The following is a 19,974-nucleotide window of genomic DNA, read 5'->3' as shown; positions in this document are numbered from 1 at the left end:
CCCTACATAATGTTGTTTTAAAAAAAAAAGGTCTGACTTTTAAGTGGATCCTGTCACAATTACAGTTGTTTGATGCTCAAGAAAGCCTCTAAGGTCAAAGATACATGGTGTTAATCACTATGGCGACTCTGGTCAGGCCACAGGTAACAAAGTGGGGCTTTATCGGAGTTCTAGATCAAGTTTTACAGAGTCGTATTTCAAACAATTTCACACAAATGGAATCAGGCTTCTTCTTTAGGATCAATAGGCTCTGCTCTGTGAGATAAGATTACTGTTATTAATTTGCTTTACTGACAGATGTACCTTGACTGTGCCAAATGATCCCAAACATCAGACACTCAGGATATGCATTAAGTGCTTATCTTAAATCCTGTTTTTTTCTGATATAATTTCAAGCAAACCGATATGACTTTATTTCCATTGTGAAAAAGACTGGTACAATCACAGTGGGAAAGAAACTGCTCGGCTAAAGAGTTCACCCACAGGAAAGGAAAATGTGACCACACTGGATGTCTATTAATTATACTGTGTTCAATTATCATCAGTTATTCAAGGAAAAGAAAAAAAAAAAAAAACCACAAAACCAAACCACTACTATTTTTTCAATGTACTGAAGTTCAGAAGCATGTGGGAATACTGTAGATTGCTGCAATGGAAATGGGAAAATACAGAGAAATGTATCTAATCTGATGGGACAGACCCTCACAGAAAAATCCAGTCATATACCAGAGGGCTTAATTCTGACTTTATCATAGGTTTAGTTATCAAGTGGGAAACTGGACTGTGACTAGAGTCCTTAATCTGCTCCCCAGTTTGTTCTTTGCTTGGGGAAGATGCAGTAGATGCTGATTGTGTATCTGTTTCTGGTTCCTTTGGGTTTGACCAGCCAGCTCAGTGCAGCTTTCTGGCAGAAGGCAGGCAGGGCCTCAGTTCTGCCTCTTTTCCTTTCCCCCTGCATGAAAGATGCCCTGTCCTCATTCAGAAAACCAAAATAAGAATAGTGAGCTCAGAGGAGCACCTTCTGTGCCCCAACTCCAAGCAAAGGTGTTATATAGTGCCTGTTCTTCACCCATGACGGTATAACCTCCTGCTGGAAAAAAGAACAGTTCCTACAGACAAAAGTAATATTTCCAGAAAAAAATAACACCCTGCACTTACGAAGCTGTGTTTTTGGTGCTAAAATCTCTTGGCAAGTGCAAGTAATAACTTTTCAATATTTTTCTTACAGTTCTTGGGCACAAATATCAGCAATGTTGGATGAGATCCAGAGCACGTACCATACGCTTGAATATTAGTGGATTAGAGAATCGAATGCCTAAATTCTCAACTCAAAAGTAAGAGCTAGGTATCATTGAGGCTCTTTTAGAAGGAGACGTTGCCTGACTAATTTAGATAAGAGCCACTATACGTAATGATAACTATCTGAAAGCTATAGCTGAGGTTTAAGCAAGTCTTCCTGTACTGTCTGAAAACAGGCAGGAACTTCTACATAACTATTCATCTTATTCTAATAGAAGTCTCAAAGAAAGTGCAACGAATCTCTCTCTGGGAGTACTTATCTCTCTCCCTTACAGAAACCAAGGCATCATTCTTAGACTGAATGCCAAACTTTGGTGAGATAAATGCCACCTCTTGTGCTCAAGATGTAGACATAAATCAGCTCCTTATGTTTGTTCAGCATCATACTCTGGATGGAGAAGAGCTTGATCCTTCACATTGCAGCCAAGGGGAGTATTGCCATTAATTTTTTCTTTTCTGGCTAAATCAGGTCATAGAAGACTTGTTGAAAGGCACAAATCACTGCCAATTGTAGATGGCATTGAAGTCTGTAATGTGTGATGGAAAATATATGTGTTGTGTAAAATCATATGAAACTAATTTTCAATGTTTTATGCAAGAACATATTGTAGCACTGGTATCTAATAACTCACTTCACAGCTTTAAAGAGCTGGAACACTTTCTGCAGAGCTGCATTTCCTGCAGTAAATGTTCTGGGTTGTTACGCATGTACTGTGTTTGGTACACAAAGCTTCATCAGCTCTGTTTATTCATAATATATTTCAGGCATCAACATGAAAGAGATCTCATGCAACACTGCAGGTTTGGGGAAGAGTGGCTGGAAAGCTGCCTGGAGGAAAAGGATCTGAGGGTGTAGGTTGACAACCAGATGAATATGAGCCAGGAGTGTGCCAAGGTGGCTAAAAAGGCCAAGAGCATCCTGACTTTTTTCAGAAACACTGTGGCCAGCAGGACCAGGGCCCTGATCATTCTCCTGTAGTTGGCACTGGTGACGCTGCACCTGGAACCCTGTCCTTGGTTTTGGGCCCATCACTGCAAGAAAGACATTGAAGTGCTGGAGAGAGTTTAAGGAAGAGCAATGAAGCTGCTGAAGGATCTGGAGCAGAAGTCTTACGAGGAGCAGCTGAGGGAAGCGGGGCTGTTTAGCCTGGAGAAAAGGAGGCTGAGGGGAGACCTTATTACTCTCTGCAACTACCTGAAAGGAGGTTGTAGCATGGAGGGTGTTGGTCTCTTCTCCAAAGTAGCAAGTGTTAGGACAAGAGGAAACAGGCTCAAGTTGCACCAGGGGAGGTTTAGATTGGTTATTAGGAAAAAATTCTTCATGGAAAGGGTTGTCTGGCATTTGAACAGGCTGCCCACGGAAGTGGTTGAGTCACCATTCCTGGAAGTGTTTAATGTGGTACATGTGGTGCTCAGGCACATGGTTTAGTGATGGACTTGGCGGTGCTAGGTAACAGTTGGACTTATTGATCTTAAAGGTCTTTTGCAGCCTAAAAGATTCTATGACTCCATGACTCCATGATTTATGGCTTTGGAAATCTGACCTCAGGTCTAGAGCACCAGAACTGCACTTAAAGCAGGTAAAAAATTGGACTGTTACAAGACACACAGCCAGATACATGTTTTTTGGCTCAAAGCTGAAAAGAAACAGTGGGGTTGTGTTTTGATGTGTTTTGACTTAATTATGCCAATGTCTAATTACTAGCAATTATGTTCAGTAGAAGTTTAAAATACTTTTATTCAACGTACCTGAAACACCAGCCAACTAATGGAATATCTTCAAAGGTGAAGAAGTAAATCCACCAACTGCATCAGCATAGCTCTGAAGCCACTGAACTTAGGCAACTGCATATTACCTAATTTCTGGCTACTGTTATTTCTCATTATTACCTTTTTTTTTAAAAAAAAAAAAGTATTTTCTTAATGTCTGTTTCCACTTTTAGAAAATGCCCACGCTGTATGATTCTGTGAATGCTTTGGAAAAGATATCACATTTGTATTCAAATACCATGTCTTCTTAAAACACTTTGCATGTGTCAGATATCTTCATCTTAAGTAAAATGATGCACTATTCTGGCTAAAGAGCTGGACATCTTAAGGCAATACTTGAAATATTTGAAAGGCACACAAGACATTTCCCATACCTGGATACTTGCCTCATTCATGTTAAATGCTTCTTATGCTACACTTCAAAATGGGTACCTCAAAACTTGCATTTTAATACTAGATAATGTTTAATAAGGCAAGATATTTCTAATAAAATCCCCTAATAACAGTAGTTGAAAAGAGAGTGGTTTGGTCTTAATCCAGTTGGCAAAACTCCTAAAGAATTAAGCTATGCAGGCCACAGCCTGAACCTGTAACAGTGATTGTATGTAACAAAGACCTCCCCACACACAGTTTTGAGTCTTGCCCCAACTTTTCACAGGTGTACACGGGAACATAAATCAGTGTTCTGTCTTCTGGAGTATAAAATTTTATCTGATCTATGTCTCCATAATGCCTGGAGGAGCATACAGAGTAGATTCAAGACTTCTCACCTGTGCCAATGAACATCACATCGTATTGGCCATCTTCTGCGTCTACCCGATCTACTACTATTTGTGTGAACTGGTAATCCACATCTGTTTTGATCATGATTGGACGGTTGTTGATGGGGAATACTGGATTGTACATGGCTGGATGACTTCTTGCAAATGTTATAACTTCATCAGGAAGGTCTTTGGTGGAATCAAAGCCTCCAAATGTTTTACTGGGACACTGGAAATAAAAAATAAATAAATAAATAAATAAATAAGTTTTACATTTTATTGTTAATCCCTAGTAACATATTCAAAATCCATTTCATTACAATCATCCGAACTACTGCACTCTATAATTAAATACGACAGTGGATCTAAGTGTTTCGTGACAGCAAAAGTTAATTCTGTCACTAAAAGTCTCTATTTTTAAAAAAAAAATCTATTTAAATCAATGTGAATGATCCTCATACATAATTTTTCTTACTATTATGCTGTGCAAAAGGATTTCTAATCATTTACTCATCCAGCAGTAATCTTAGTTGGCAAAAGGAAGAAATCTTGAATTATCTAAACTCATTCAATGTGAGACAAGCAATTTCAGTATTCGGTTATGTAAAGAACAGAAAATTTATTAATTGTGGCACCATCTTAGTTTCAATGTACTGTCCTCAGAAGTTGACTGGAAATCAATTCCTGTCTGGGAAATAAATCCTTTAATGCTGGGACAATTCCCAGTTCTACTGACTTTTCAAACTCCTGCTTGTCTCAACAAGCCTATATCATCCATGTAGTCCTGATAACATGGATCCTGTTGCACTAAATCAAATCAAATGGCTCATGTCCTAAATGTATCTCTTCTCTCTCCATTGATTCTAAAGAAAGCCTCGTGTGAGCGTTGCTTCTCATACTGTCAATGTCAACAGTCAGGTGAGATGAGTCTTGCTAAGGAAATGAAATAAGTCCTCACTGTTGTGCACTGCACAGTAATGGAATGGTTGATGCTCCCTCAGGCTTAAGCTCATCCCCATGAGGTACCACAGTAGAGAGTCCCTTGGTCCACTTATACAGCCATAGTGGGCAAGACAGTTTTGCCTCTAATCTGTGAGAAGCAGAGAATTCTCTGCTTACATTTTCCCAATGTGAGCAAAATGTAGAGGCTGAGGAGGGAAGGAGCAGTAAGAGTATGGCTTCAGTATCCACAAAAAATATTCACCATTTTCACCCACCTCGTGTCCCCATGGGGAGACGTGATAACTGTGGGTTATCACCACCATTTACCTTCATCTGTTTTGTAGAACTGGTAAGTATTTTATGAACAATTAGAGATTACTTTAAAGTAAGCATTAGTAGTATGCTAGTAATGTTGAACTGATGAAGAAAATGAACCACAATAGAATTAAATCACCAGTCCAAACTTGGCAAAGAACTTACTGTTGGCAACTCCTAATCTATTCAGAGATAGTTATTTAAGACACATAAAACTCTGAAGCCCTGTTGACAATTATGATTGCAGCATTTGAATCTGTAATATAAACAGCTGGTGTTAAAATGCCCTAGATAATTTACCCTTTCTATCCACGTGTAGAATATCTTCCAATTAAATTAAAAACCTAGAGGACAACATCTTGTTAACCAAGAATCCAGACCTTGCAGGATGCTCAGCAAAACAAATCAATTGTCTTTGCTATCACCTTGATCCAAATTATTAATAATTCATCAGAAATGAAATTAAAAAATCAATATTGTCAAAATGAGTAGTTGTTATACTCAGCAAAGAGACACTTCCAGCCTGGATATATAAAGTGTAAATTGTCTCTTTTTGGCAAACTTGTTAGTAAGCAAATTCCTACACTCTATTCCATTATATGGTATGGAAGGGAGGAAGGGAGGAAGGGAGGAAGGGAAGAAGGGAAGGAGGACATTTAACTAATGCACATGGAGCAGACTAAGCAGAAAGCAAGTTAGTTATCTACTTCATTGTGTCAACATTTTTTCATTGTTTTTTGTTTGTTTGCTTGTTTTTTGCTCACTTGTACAGAAGTATTATAATGTTAACATCAGATAGAATTTTTATAATAATTGACTAAACCATGTCTTAAAAATTGTGTTCAAAATTCAAAACTTCAATTTTCAGTTTGCTTTACATCTCTATTAATATTCTAACTAGAGTTCAGTTCTAATTACTTAGAATAATTAGATAATGTTTAATTAGATAATATATGTAAAGTTCTTTAAGTATAAAAATCAGTACCCAAGAACTAAGTGGTATGATTTGCAGCTGGGCAAACACTGCAAAAAAAAAAAAAATCATTTCAATTTTAAGTAAATGAATTTCAGCTGTGTTTCAATTGCTTGAATATTTACACTCTGGCTCATTTTCTAAAAAAGCATTGTACTCACAGCAATGTTGACTAAGTTATATTTTATGCAGAAAAATCATAAAACTAGAATTAGTGTCATAATTCTGTATGCTTAAATGAGACTCCCAATTCTGAGAGACAGATTACTGCTTGGATCCCTAATTTATGAGAGTAAGCAAATGACAGTAACTTTGTGTCTTTACATCTGAAGTCTAAAGTGCTTTACCTGGACTAGTCTGTGGCTCACATTCATCCCACTCCACTTTGGGAAACTGAGATGAAATAAAACTCTTTTTGCTATAACTCCCTCCCTTGTCAATGGAGTTAAATGGTCATCATCAGTAGGTGACATTTAGCCCATCCATAGTCCAAATTGCTTGCAGAGGAATCTCAACCTACATAAAATCCGAGTTGCCTTGACGAGGAACGTCCTGTCATGTTTACTTATGTTGTGGTCACAAAACCAGGATACATAATAAAGACATTTTTCTTGATCCTAATGATAGGCCTCCTTTTGATTTGAGGGGTCTGGGTCAAGCTAATGGGCAAGGTGTTTCGTAAGAACTCATGTTTATACACCTGATCAGTTCCACTGATATCAAGGAAATAGTAAGTTTTCAAGTGCCAAAAGATAGGCATGACTACAAATGTCCTGAAGAAGTTTGGAGAAATTAGCTTCATCTTGGATTCAAACAGAGTTAAAGAACTCTTGCAAACTCTCGATAAAACATCCACTGCTAATTGCTGGTGCCCAGTACACTATGTCAGGGGTTTTGATCAGTCAGGAGGAGGCAACTAAGATTTATCCTAACTGGCGTATTAGGGAATCCATCAGAATAAAGCAATAGCTACATTTCAGTAGGAACAAAAAGTTATTTGGTCATAACTGAAGACAAACTCTTGGTACCATGAAGCAGAGAAACCTTGAGCTCTGTTAGCTGAGTTCACAGAAAGTCAGACATTAATTCAGGTTGAGATGCCTCATTCAAGGTGAAGTATAGACAAAAAACCTCCTCTATCAAAAGTTGTTAAAAGGTTAAAAAACAACAACCAAACAAAGAAACAAACAAATGAACAAAAATCTAGAGATCTTAAAGGAAAAATCCTGGCAACTGCTTTGTTAAATGTGAAGCTGCTGTAGAATTGTTTACAAAGTTTTCTGACTTTTCAAAAGAACCATTTCCTCTTTCCTTACTCATACTGGGCAAGTCACCAGATGCTCAAGAAGTTTACTGGTGCCTCACCTATAAAATTCCTCAGATAATTCAGCACCGTCTAACTGCAGTGAGATCTGGGACTGGATTACTGTAAGAAGCTCAGGTTTTATTTCTTCCTTCTCTTTCTGCATTTCTTGGAAAAGGAAGCCACAAGTCTGACATCTAAAGAAACTTCGAACACCTTTCTTCTTTATTCTCAACAAGTCTTCAAAGCTATTGAAATTATATCCAGTTTTATCACTTTAGAAACAAAAAGCTTCTTTCAGCCAGAAATGTCTCTCATTTTAAATTCAGTTTTATCGTACTGATACAATAGAATAATTTAACAACTAAGACAAAAAAAATATATTAAAAAAAAATTGAAGTGGTAGACACCAGGTTTAAAGTCACTGGCAGTGGGCTGGGAGAAACCAATGGCCTCAGTCACTCTTTAATTAACATCATTTACACTGCCATGGCCTCTTGCACTACATGATGTGACTGCTCTGTGGAACTGTATAATTTGGGATCACATTTGCCCTCAGGCATGAAAAATATTTACAATGAAATATGAACATCTTTGCACTTTCTTTGTGCATCTTAGTATATATTATAGTGAAACTGTAAGGGTAAAACCCATTCTGAGAGGGTAGCAACCCCCAAAAGAAATCCATATATATATATATGTATATAGCTGAACTGTATTTCCCTATTTGGGAAAAGATTGGGTGGGTTTGGTTACTTAGTCACTGGATTCAGGTCCCTGCTTTTCTGTTTGTCCTTAGGGATTTCATCAAGTTATTCTTCTCGCATATGGACCTCAGTTCAAGACCCTCAGACAAGTCTTGGAGTAACCCACAGGCTACGGGACAGGAAGAGCCATGTCGCCAGTCTCTAGGGCAAATATTTGAGCTGTGCATTCAGAATCTCAAAAGAGCTGTGTCTGATCTCAGAAATGAATGTAGCAGACCCACTGTGCAGAAGTTGGTTCTTTATTTTGGTGTATTTCTGTGATAGAAAATGTAACATTCTTTTTTGTCTGTAGTTTTACGTAATATCTATAATTTGGTTTTGCTTAGAAAGGTTAATCAATACTGGAATCAAAGAGGAATATAAATAAACAGAATAATGAACACCAAGTTACTACTCTCAGACTGAAAAGAAGATGACATTAGCTATACAAGAAATACTGAAAATACTTACTCATTCACATTTTCCACAAAGTAAACAATATATGTAAAACAATACAACTTCAAAAAACCTCTGACATATCAGCATTAACTATAGTAATTACAAAAGAAAAAAGGTTCAGCATCAAATGAGAAACAAAACCTCTCCTATGATTCAGAGCTTGTATTTTAACTCTGGAAAAAATTAGGAATCCCTTTAGCCGTAATAGTGAGGGAGTGAAGAGTGCTGAGGAATCTGGCTGTCAGGGAGCCACTGTTTTCTTTTACTTAGGAAGTCATTTTCATTAGGCTGAGGATATATATTGTCTAACTGTTGGAGAGCAGTTGAAAGATCAGGTTTGAAAGAGCAATTTCAAAACATACCTCACAAAAGTAGAAAATCTGATGACTAAAAAAAAAAGGAACAAACCTATTCCTGGTTTATTTCGTGACTTACTTTTAAAGAATATTATAGACAGATATATTATTTACATTTATATGTTTATGCTTATGTGTATACATGTATACATATATATGTAACCTTCGGTAATGATATTTCAGATCTTAAATGGGCTAAGCTGATTTTTACTAAGGACCCATCCCAATGTACAAAATTAATACTGTTTTCATAAATGTTTCATCTTAGACTACTAGTAATTTCAGAGGCAGTTAAATATTTCTAGAATGTGATGACATCAGCTGGGTGTTCTAAATATGGGTGCCTTATATACACTGATATTTTAGTCATTCATAAACTAGAAACAGAGAAACAAGTAGAAGCATAGATTTTACAAAATCCCAGTGGAAGTTAGAAATTATTATAGTCACTATCATCCGTTGCAGAAATAGCTGTCTTACTATACTAGATTCAGTATCGAGAACAATTGAATGTTTCTTAACAGCCAGGCAGATGCTCTGCTTTCTGTTCATTCTCACTAAGAATGATTCAGCCAATATTTGGAATAAAGACAAATTCTAGGGAAAGAATAATGCAGAGTAATTTATGTAACATTTGACTTCCAGTGAAGTTCTGCAGCCATTGCTCAAACGTCTGCTGAAGTTGTTAGTATGAATGCCAAAATCATATTATACTATTATACGTATCATACTATATTTCCTAGGGTACTTACAGTTCCTGGCCGTGGATATGGCACTCGCCCTTGGTAGGGAACCCACTGGTAATTTGGGCCATCTCGGTGGGCATAGGGACCAAGAAATACCCTCCTCACATCAGTCATGCTGTACATACATACGGCTGACCCCTTGAAGATATTGCTAAAAATGAGGGGAGAAGAAATCAAATCAGGTTCTTTAAATTATCACTCAGTTTAATCAAGTGGAAGAGCTATGGGAATAGCAGCTTGTCACTTTATAATTTATTGCATGTGCTGATTATCAAAACTCTGACATGTTCTCAGAGCAATCCTAACTCACCTCCTGTAAAAGTTCAGCATAACTGATACAATCTCTCAGACATTTTCGTAAGCAGATGTTGGCTATTCCACTATTTAAAACATATTGTCCCCAGAAGGCCAAAGCCTCAACTTGAGTAAATTTCCACAGAGCTTTCCCCAGAGGACTATTCTGTTCTTTCCTACACTTTGTATTTTTCTGTTTTCTTTTTAGCATTCTCTTCCGTCATTTGGGCAGCACACATGCAAACTTTAGTGTTGTTTCTTACCTTGAGATTTTCTACAGAAGACTGTAAGTACTTGTAACTCTCCCTGTTCTATGCCTGGTTATCAGCAGAAACATTCTTTCTGTTTAGAAACTGAAACTTTTGTCTTTCACAGATAAATGTGGCAGTGTAGCCAGTGCTGCAAGCCTTCCTTTAGGTCGAAGCTACAAGTATTATTTTGGTCTCAGTGAAAGCACAATGAAACCAAAACATTCAAGTCACAGTTACATGTGATAAAATAACAGAACTCTTGAAAGTTTGTTAAACTTTCCAGATTTCAGCAATATTTTTTATTAATACCTCCTTGAGTAGCCAATTTATCACACCATGGATTTTCTATTACACTCTGTCCCCAAACAAGCATATTTATGCTTGTGTTATTTTTCCAGGTCTGTGTGGAAAGGTCTACAAATTCTGATCCCAACTATTAAAAGCCAATTCAGCCACAAGAACAGCCTGAGAAACTGATAGTTCTTGTGATTACTTGCTTCAGAGTGATGATGTACGTTGCTCATAAGAAAAGAAACCTAATTCATTACTCCTTACTGCCACTGACTTCTCAGTTCAAAGGTTAAGAAAATTTTGTGTTTCTTGAAAACATTTTTAACAAAGAGACCTCTTTAAAACAAGCACCGACACAAGTTTCCGTGCAAGTAAAATGATATGTTCTGTACCTGGAAGTTGTAAACACTCCATAGACTATTGGATTTTTAGGGTCTTTTGAGTTCATTAGGAATATATCCTCTGTAAAAATAAGAAGACACAGAAAAGAAAACTAAGTTCAATTCATATGGATAATACCTGAAAACATTTCTGTATTCAAAGCCATTTCTGCCACTTACGTAGTTCATCAAAGTGTGTGTCAATGCCATTGGGTCCCGGCACAGAGCAGATCAGACGTGCTTTGAGGAAAGTTGTCCATTTGTTAACAAGGCTCCTGTGTCCACCAAAGTCATTCTAACAAGAAAAGTGTTTTGCGTTAATAGCTAGTAACAGTCTCTGAAGTATCAATAGAGTACAGAGAAAATAGGGTAAATATCCACAAGATGCTACTTACAGAAAATAGATAAAAGAATTCACCTTCTGCATGTAAAGGCATTATTATGTTGTCAAAGACATTAATTCTGAATTACTTTTATTTTGTGTTGTATTGCTACATATTTCATAGTAAAACATAATTTAAGAAAACAAAAAATCTCAAGCCTCTTTATATATTCTGATATGTATACAGCAATGAAGAAAGACATACAGAATATTTTGCTATAGAGGTCCAGGGCTGCCATGTCCTGGTAAAACTTAAGGGGTTTATTACTATTAACTGAGTAGCAGCAAAGTAGAAACACAAGTTGCAAGTGAACAAAGTAGATAAAAGTGCTAGATCAGTGGGATCAGTTGCATAGCTGCAAAACTTATGGATAAAGTGCACCAAGGATTCCATACTTATGGGGTAATCCATTTTCAAGCAGCTACTACCTCTGGATTTGAGGAGATATATTGAAATTGTGCTTAGAGACTGACATGAAATTTTACTGTAAACATCATAGTTGCCAAAGCTGCAAAATTTATTAATACCATTTCACTTGTAGAAATCTTGTTAACTCTGTCAGAAAAATATTTGGAGATTTATCAGTATGGACGACTGATTCAATCTGCAGCCATTAAGGGTCTTCTGAACGGTTGCCCATTTCTACAGTTGAGCTTAAAAAACTGCTTCATTAAATCTTTCTTTAACTCTCTTTTAAAGACTTGCACTAATGTGGGAATGGAAAGGTATTAACATTCCTTTAAAAAGTAAATAATTCAGATGTTTTTGGCCTACCTGGAAGTATCACATTTCCTGTAAAAGACTCTCTCTTCTGCAGACACATTCTAAGCCTCAGAAGATGCCTATGACTTCTTAAACAAAATATGATAGTTTGTGCAACTTCCCCAAAGAGAGAACTGAATAGTATATCTGTGGGTGTGTTACCCCCTAACGATTTTTCACTCAGGATCTCTGCTTTAATGCAATGCCAGAATTAACATTGAATAGTTTACAGGCAAGAAAATGCAGTTTCTAAAATCACTCACAGAGCATCCTACAAGCACATTCAATCTCACAGGAAGAAGTCACCATTTTACCTTACAGATCTGCCCTATTCTGGCATGAGTGGCTTTCCCAGTGTGCTCTCCATCAATTGCATTTTCACGGAAGAAGAAATAGATTTTGTCATCTTCTGGATTGTCACTCTCTGGTATCAGGTGAGCGCTAATGAATCTAGGATCTGAGAAAACAATGCCATTGTGCATGTTGTTACTCAATGAATTGAAACACTTGCCTTCCTTATAGAAATTAGTTGTGATTTTGCTCCCCAAGAATCAATCTTTGCACCAAATGGTGAATATATCTATGTTAGATACATAGTCATCCGTTAGCATATGACAAATGTTTACATTCTTCTTACTTTTAATACATATTTGCTACAGATACTTAATTAACAGACCTTAATTTTATTACCGAAACAATTAAATATGCATGAAATCTCTTTACAAATGGTTGTATAAAAATACAGAATAGCTTCTTAATTCCATGTATTTATTGCTGACATTTTTCTTGTTTCTTTGGATGTTTTGACGTGAAGTTAATAATCTTTCTGTATTTGTCACACATAAAATGAGAGAATTATTGAGACAAATGTAATATTCCTAGCTTTAGCAATAATGAAGAATATATAAAGTATTTTACATCTAGAGAGGTATTAATGCATTACTGTAAAAAAAAAAAAAAAGAAGGTTAAAAAATACAGCTTTGATTGATGTTGTCTACTTCCACATTATGATGCACTAAACCCCAACATTTTTGTCTCATTTTGAGAAGTGGTTTGCATTTGTGAATTTCTATTAAGGTTATTGAAATATTGTGTCTTAAAATTATTTTTATTCTTTTGTATTTATTTAATATAATATCTTTATTTCTTGACAGAGTGACAACATTGTTTGGTGATAAAGAAGATACATCAAAAAATAAAAATACATAAAATGCAGACATACTGGTTTGTTATGTAAAAATGGTGGAAAGAAGTTTTGGGAGAGAAGTTTACAGAAATCATAAGAGTACATTCATACCAGTGGTGAATCTGGCTCATCACTCTATTTTACAGAGATACATCAGCTGGTGTCTTTCCCTATATTTGGAAAAAGAAGGCACATCCAACAGATTTACCAATCTGTTTTATAACCATTTTACATCCTGCTGGGATAATTAACCGGAAACTATATTTAACTAGTCAGAGTCCTGTTCCTATGTGAAATTATATGCTATTTTAGTGTCATGCATTAACATTTTCTGTGTACGTTTATTGTTATATAGTCATGGAAATAATGAACTGTACTTTGTTTTGCCAGTTTGCACTAGCTGTCCTGTGAAACCCACGGCCTTATTAAGGATGGTAGTGTTTGTAAGCAATGTAATTTTGTGTATCTCTATATGTATATTCTCATGTACTCTGTGTGTGTGTACACGGTACACAAGAATGACCATAGTGGCTTAGACCAAGGTCTACTTAGATCAATATACAGACTCCAGGAGTAATTATCTGGAACAAAGGAACAATATGGTTAGTACAAATACTACTCTTACAGAATGATCTCCCTTTCTTCAAATATTTTCAGTGTAGCTGATTCTCTGAGCTTGGTTGCTTCCTATGTACTTAGTAACTCTCAGTAGATTTTTCATCCAGTTATCTGTCTAGACTCTTCTTGAACCCATGCAAATTTCCAGCATTCACAGTGTCCTTTTGGAACTTGTTCCTCATGTACTCAGTCTAAAGAACTAAAACCTATTTCTGATTTCATGTTATGAACATCAATCTTACTAACTTCATTTGGTGCCTCTTAATTCCTGTATTGGAACTACCCACACTGTTCAACATGTGGATGAATTGTGCACTTAGACAAAGGCTATAGCAATGCTCTTTGTGGAATTCTGTTATTTTTCTATTAATTCCTAACATTTAATTTCGATTTGACAGTTCCTAAGCAGTAATCTCAAATTTTCATGGAACTTTAAGTTCCATAACCCCAGAACCTCACTCTTCAGTGGTAACGCTCAGTCCAAAGCCCATTGTTTTATATTTGAAGATGATAGGCAAGTTTTCCTCATGGTTTTCCCCACGGCTTATCACTACATCATTCATCAAGAATAATTTAATTTGTCATTTGATTGCTTAGCTAGCCAGTTGCATAAGATCCTTTTGTAATTCTTCACAATCTTCCTTTGTCTCTCTATGCTGAATAACTTAGTATCATGTGAAAATTTTTCTCATCCTCCTGCTCAACCACTTTTTCAGGTTATTTATGAGCATGTTGAACAACACAGGCCACAGAACAGATATCTGTGGAACAATCTGCCTATTAACTGTTATTTATTAAAATAAACCTTTTTAGACACCTGAAAACATAAAAAATCTGTAAGCAGCTTAAGCTCTCCACCCCAACCCACAGTAATTTAAGATACTAAATTATCTTCCTTTCTTTCTAACATGTATTTAATAGCCTTCAAGTTACACTGACATGAGGCCCAAGATATGTAATATCTATATTATATTGTACCATGGTTAATGTCGGTTATATGTGATCTACCAGGACTTTGAATGCAACAGCTTTCATACAGCTTGAAAATTTCTGCATCACAGCCTGTTGAATGATACATCAGAGAAAGAGGATACCTTTTAGTAGACATTTTTCTGGGCTACTGGATCTGGAGATCTTCTTGTCTGAATACACTGTTTTTATAATCTGAAGGTCTTAATGAAAAGGGCAAAAAAAATCATTCAACCAAAACCTAAATACATTCCCAAATGGTTGAATGATTTGTTTCTATGCAATGGGTTTTGTAAATCACAAGATATCAAATTCTAAAATAAGCCACTATATTATCAGGCATCAAAAATCTAATTTTACATTGGCCTATGAAGATACTTTGGGGAGTCCCATTTGAGTCAATAATATTGCTGTTATAGTACGGGTTATATAAACTTGCCCTCGGTTAGCATACTATTATTCTTTTCTTTCCCTCCCATAATTTTCAAGTGAACTTTGAAACAGTAAGGGTCTAGTATTAAAGCAGGACTGATACAGGAATGACAGAAAAATAGTTTAAGTAGTAGAAAATATATATTTCAAATAATTCTGTCAGAGTGGTAGTAGAGAAGAGGGGTGTGAGGAAGGCGGATACAACTAATGCCATAGCCAAAGTGCATGTGAATGTGCTTTGTCTAGTGCTCATCTGGGATGAATTCAGATTTTCAATTAGTGATTAATAATTCTAACTACATCCCTGAAAATAAAGTGGTGACACAGCCTCACATTAGAACACATCCACTGTACATCATGGAACAGTTTTTGTTGAAAAACCCTGGTGTTTCCTTATTGAGCAAATCTCAGGCTGTTTCAACATTTGCTTAAATCGATATGTTTTAGTCAATAAAAGAGTGGTTCTTCATGTTATAGGGCCTTTGCTCTTGTTACCTGGTAGTGTTTGTTGTTTTCCCCCCTCTTCCATATAACAGATTTATGTCTCTGCAATGAAGCAAATAAAGGAAGAACAGGCTACATGTGTTCTGTTGCGCACAGATATAGATTCCTTTCTGTTCAGAATGAATGCAAACATGATAAAAGCAACTACATGGTTATATGTGTGGAGCGGAAGTGAGAAATGTGATTGAGAATTTCATAGGTTATAAAGCTAAGAAGTGAGTGGTGTAGACTAGTGATCTGTAGCGTGTTCTTTATTTTTTCATTAGCAGAGGAGCTGCTTGACTTGCTGGAGGTTTGATGCACACTTGCATTTAACTCCAGGGCTTCAGACAATGTTTACAACTAACTGTTTAGGGTCATGATGAATCAATCAGCCAGATGGCCAACAGTCACGCAACATAGCGTTCTCCATGGACTACGTAGCACTTTTCTATTGCTCTTCTTTGAGGAAGAAAAGGGAGATGTTGTCCACAGATGAGGGACTTCTCCTTGACTCTCCTAATTGCTCATCCGTGCAGCAGGAGAATGAATGTCATCCATAAATGTGTATATTCAAGTATCGAGACTGCCCTGACTTACCCTGTAAAATTAAACAGTTTTGGTATCAAGGAGTCCCCATGGGAAGTTTAAAATAATTCAGTCAGGGTTGACCTATTTCATACATTCAACGCAGCCACAAAAGAAACACTGGAATGAACTTCAAGCAAGTTTTACTGAATGGAAAGTGGGACTTTGATCCAAAACCATTGGTGACAATTGTAAAAGTTGGTGTACTGCTGCTATTTTGGATAGATAGTATGACTTCACCTTTCTGTGTATGAATTATTGGGTATTCTGAGACCTTAAAACTGTCTCCAATATGTAAGGCGCTCAGAAATGCTGTTACAACAGTGCAACACTTTCTTGTTTAAAAGCACTCTGCCATTGGCTAGATGTCTAGAAAGTGTATTTTGAGAAAATGAATTTAAGAAATAATTTGATGGCAACTATTTTGCTATGATTCATTGCTTTAAAAAAAAAAAACAAAACAAAAAACAAAACACAAGCAGACAATGTGAAAGACTGCTTTAAAAACAGTGTACATCAAACAAACATGTCTGAAACATGTTTAAGCATGATCAAAGGAGAAACAAAGCCACAGCATAAACATGATCAAAATAAAATTACAGCTAAAAACACTTCTCTGATCTTGCAGCCAATGTGAACAAGCTAAAAATAAAAACTTAAGATTTTTATTGAAAACAGTCAGCCTCAAGAAGCAAATTATTAAAGCGCACACCTTTCTCAGTCTCCTTTTTCCAGTTGTCTTGGCCGTGGGGCTACTTCTCAGCTCCCACATGACACGCTTCTAGTGCTACTTTTTGTGTGCCCTCCTGCAATTACCAGCTCTGCAGACATTTCACTGGCAGCAGCCCATTAAACTGTCCTTCATGAGAAATCTGGCTCTTTATGAAAACGACACCTTGGTCCAGCTGCCTCTATGATTTATATGCCATTGTTTGCTTAGTTAAGTAATGGAAACATGTTTTGCTTGTCTCAGCACTTCAGGTTGAGAAAAAGCAAAGGAAAATCGATCTGCATTGGTTCTTTTAAAAATGTTACTCTTTAGTGGCAACAGCCACACACAGACTCACCCCCTCCAATAGCAAGAAACAATAAAAGTCAGAAATTGGATTTCTAACTGAATTGTATTAGCATTTTAATGAAGATCTATAAACTCGAAGGCACAGAAATTACCTTTAGCTGTCAAGACTGAGTAAGCTGACGGAACAGAAGCTGGGGTCATCTCTTCATCATCTGACAGGAGCCAAAGGGCAGTTCTCTCAGGAAATATTTTGTAAAGAGTTTGAACTGGATGCCCCTATTATTGTATATTTATGGTCAAAATGACTAATTTATCAGTCCACAGCAAGAAAATTCTAAGAAACTAGGGAAATTTTATGCTCAGTAAAACTGCAATTGCTATAATTTAATGAAAAATACTGGAGGGTGACTGAGGCCCTGAGGAGAGGAACAAGACCAGGGAAGCTGAAATTAAAAATTTAACAACAACAACAAAAATAGACAGCTACTTGGGACTTCATAAATACGAACAGTGCCGTCTACTGAGACCCAACACAGACAAGCAAGCAATGTCCTCAGAAAATCTGAATGTGCAATCACAGAGAGCTCTGTCACCCGCAGAGCGGGGGACTTGCAGCACCAGTCACAAATGTGCACAGGGGAGCCGTCTGGCATGGCCACACTCAGCAAGGTCACCAGAGGAGAGGGCTTTTCATATACAGTGATGAGAGGGTTAAGTTGGTTTGTGGTTTTACATACTTGAATGCAGTTTACAAAACATCAAAGCTTTTAGTGGTGCTCTTCCAAAGTCCCTTCATTTTAATTCAACTTTCATATCCTTCTTGTGGTTGATGACTCAGGAAACACAGCGGAGCTCTGTGAATTTCACTGTTACGGTGAAGCTCCTCAGCAACATGGATGGCATCAGAATGCATCCTCTTTGCACAAGGGGTAACTTGTGGCTATCGTGGAGCTAATATGAGGGTTTTGTGGTAACTCTGTCAGTTGCTGACATGGAAGGTAGTACCAGGGACAGACCACAGAGACGTGATTTAAAGACACTGCTTTCAAAGCCATGGGTAGGTGAAGGTGGATGTGTGGCACACAGGCCATGCAAGATTGAGATGTTAGCAGTTATCACGGGGTAAAAACACTATGGTCACTCATTGATGCTTCAATGGAAATTCTCATCAGAAAGAGTTTTAAAGACTGATGGTATTTATCAATTGGTTTGTCTTTGAGTCAAGCCAGACTGATGCTGAGGAATGAGGATCTTAAAACCTCGTGTTAGCTATGACAGTTTCTCCTTCTTAGAAGCCATATCATATTTTTTCTTTTATTTTTTCAAAGAGTAGTAAAAGTATTTTTGGTAACATAGTCAGATTATAATATGGGCACACATATTCTTTAATTTTTTTCAGATTCAAAACTCCTTGCAGAATTAAGAAAAAAAAAATTCCTCTGCAGAATTTGGCTCTTCTATTTCAGTGGTGACTCATATGAATTTCTTTGTGACATAAAGAGATTACAGATTTTCAAGGATCAAAGGTATTTGAAATAATATTAACTTATCACTCTTCCACCATTTTCAATACATGGATGCAGCAGCAACATAACAAGCAAAAAGACATACATAAGAAAATATGCACAAAGCTTTTACAAGTGTAAATTCCTCCACATCTCTGTGCTGTTCTTACAGCAAGAGGAATCTAGCTGTTGTGGCTTTTTAGTGTTTTGACCTTGAGTGTCACCAGTGGATCATTCACAATGTGAGAGACGTTAAATCTGAATTAAGTGGGAGTCTTTTTTAAGGAATTACAGATTAATAGTTGGGGCCGAAGCAAAGAAGGGCAAGTGTAGCTGGGAGAGTTAACAATAAACTAAGACATATGAGCTCCATGCTGGCTGGATAGCTTTAAGGAGAAGGGCCTGGTGGGGCTGCAACACCCCAGGGCCACCAGACCAAGGGACCCCAAGGGGAGCACAACCTCAGTCTGTGGCACTTAACACCTCCAAAGTAGCGTAAATGAGCCTCTGAGTACCAGCCAAGGCTTAAATCTCCAGGCAGTGCCACTACTCAGATCTCTTCCTCTGCCTTAGAGGCGTCATTCAGTATGAATATTTCCTAGGAGTAACATTTAGGCTCACACAGGAAGGAGAAAGAAGAAAACGATCTCTGATGCAATTATCAGTTTCTGAAGCCTTTGTTCTAAAGAGACAACAATAGTTTTGATTCCCTGTAAAGACTAATTATATGGTGAAGAAAAGTGAATACAAAAGTTCAGTAAAATTATAGCTTAATTCTCAACATAAATTAGATTTCTCACAAAACAATGCTTATGATCTATCCACCCTATTTAATTTAAAAGAGGTGATTATTATCTCTTTACAGAACAACAACCAAAATTAACACCTCTTTTCCGTTGTTGACTATGTTTTAAGGTGTTGTATATCTATCAACACAATTAATTTTAAACTAATTTACTTGTCCCTCAGAGAGAATAATTGGACAACTGAAAAAAACAGTGTCCTTTGCAGAACAGAAAGTAAGGCTTGGAGCATATTACCTACATTTAGGAATACTTTAATCTCAATTTTCTGTATTTCTTAACCTCTCTGCCGAAAGAACTAATGAGAGTTCCGGCTAAGAGTCTGTCTCTTTCTCTCTCA

The 19,974-nt window shown here is 36.8% G+C and overlaps 1 protein-coding gene across 1 annotated transcript in view; it reads right to left on the bottom strand.

Moving 5' to 3' along the window:
* The window catches only part of SEMA3A (semaphorin 3A), a 171,309-nt gene that overhangs the window by 26,416 nt on the left and 124,919 nt on the right, over nucleotides 1-19,974 (bottom strand). Inside the window, exons 7-11 of the mRNA XM_082043751.1 lie at nucleotides 12,346-12,488; nucleotides 11,067-11,181; nucleotides 10,899-10,968; nucleotides 9,677-9,821; nucleotides 3,840-4,059 (exon numbers count right to left, since the gene is read on the bottom strand). Of these exons, the coding sequence (XP_081899877.1) occupies nucleotides 3,840-4,059; nucleotides 9,677-9,821; nucleotides 10,899-10,968; nucleotides 11,067-11,181; nucleotides 12,346-12,488 (693 nt within the window). The remainder of the gene's footprint in view (nucleotides 1-3,839; nucleotides 4,060-9,676; nucleotides 9,822-10,898; nucleotides 10,969-11,066; nucleotides 11,182-12,345; nucleotides 12,489-19,974) is intronic.

The sequence above is a fragment of the Streptopelia decaocto genome, assembly GCF_964273445.1.
Source record: "Streptopelia decaocto genome assembly, chromosome: 1".
In the NCBI taxonomy this organism is placed as follows: Eukaryota; Metazoa; Chordata; class Aves; order Columbiformes; family Columbidae; genus Streptopelia; species Streptopelia decaocto.
This window is presented reverse-complemented; position numbering and strand designations above follow the sequence as displayed.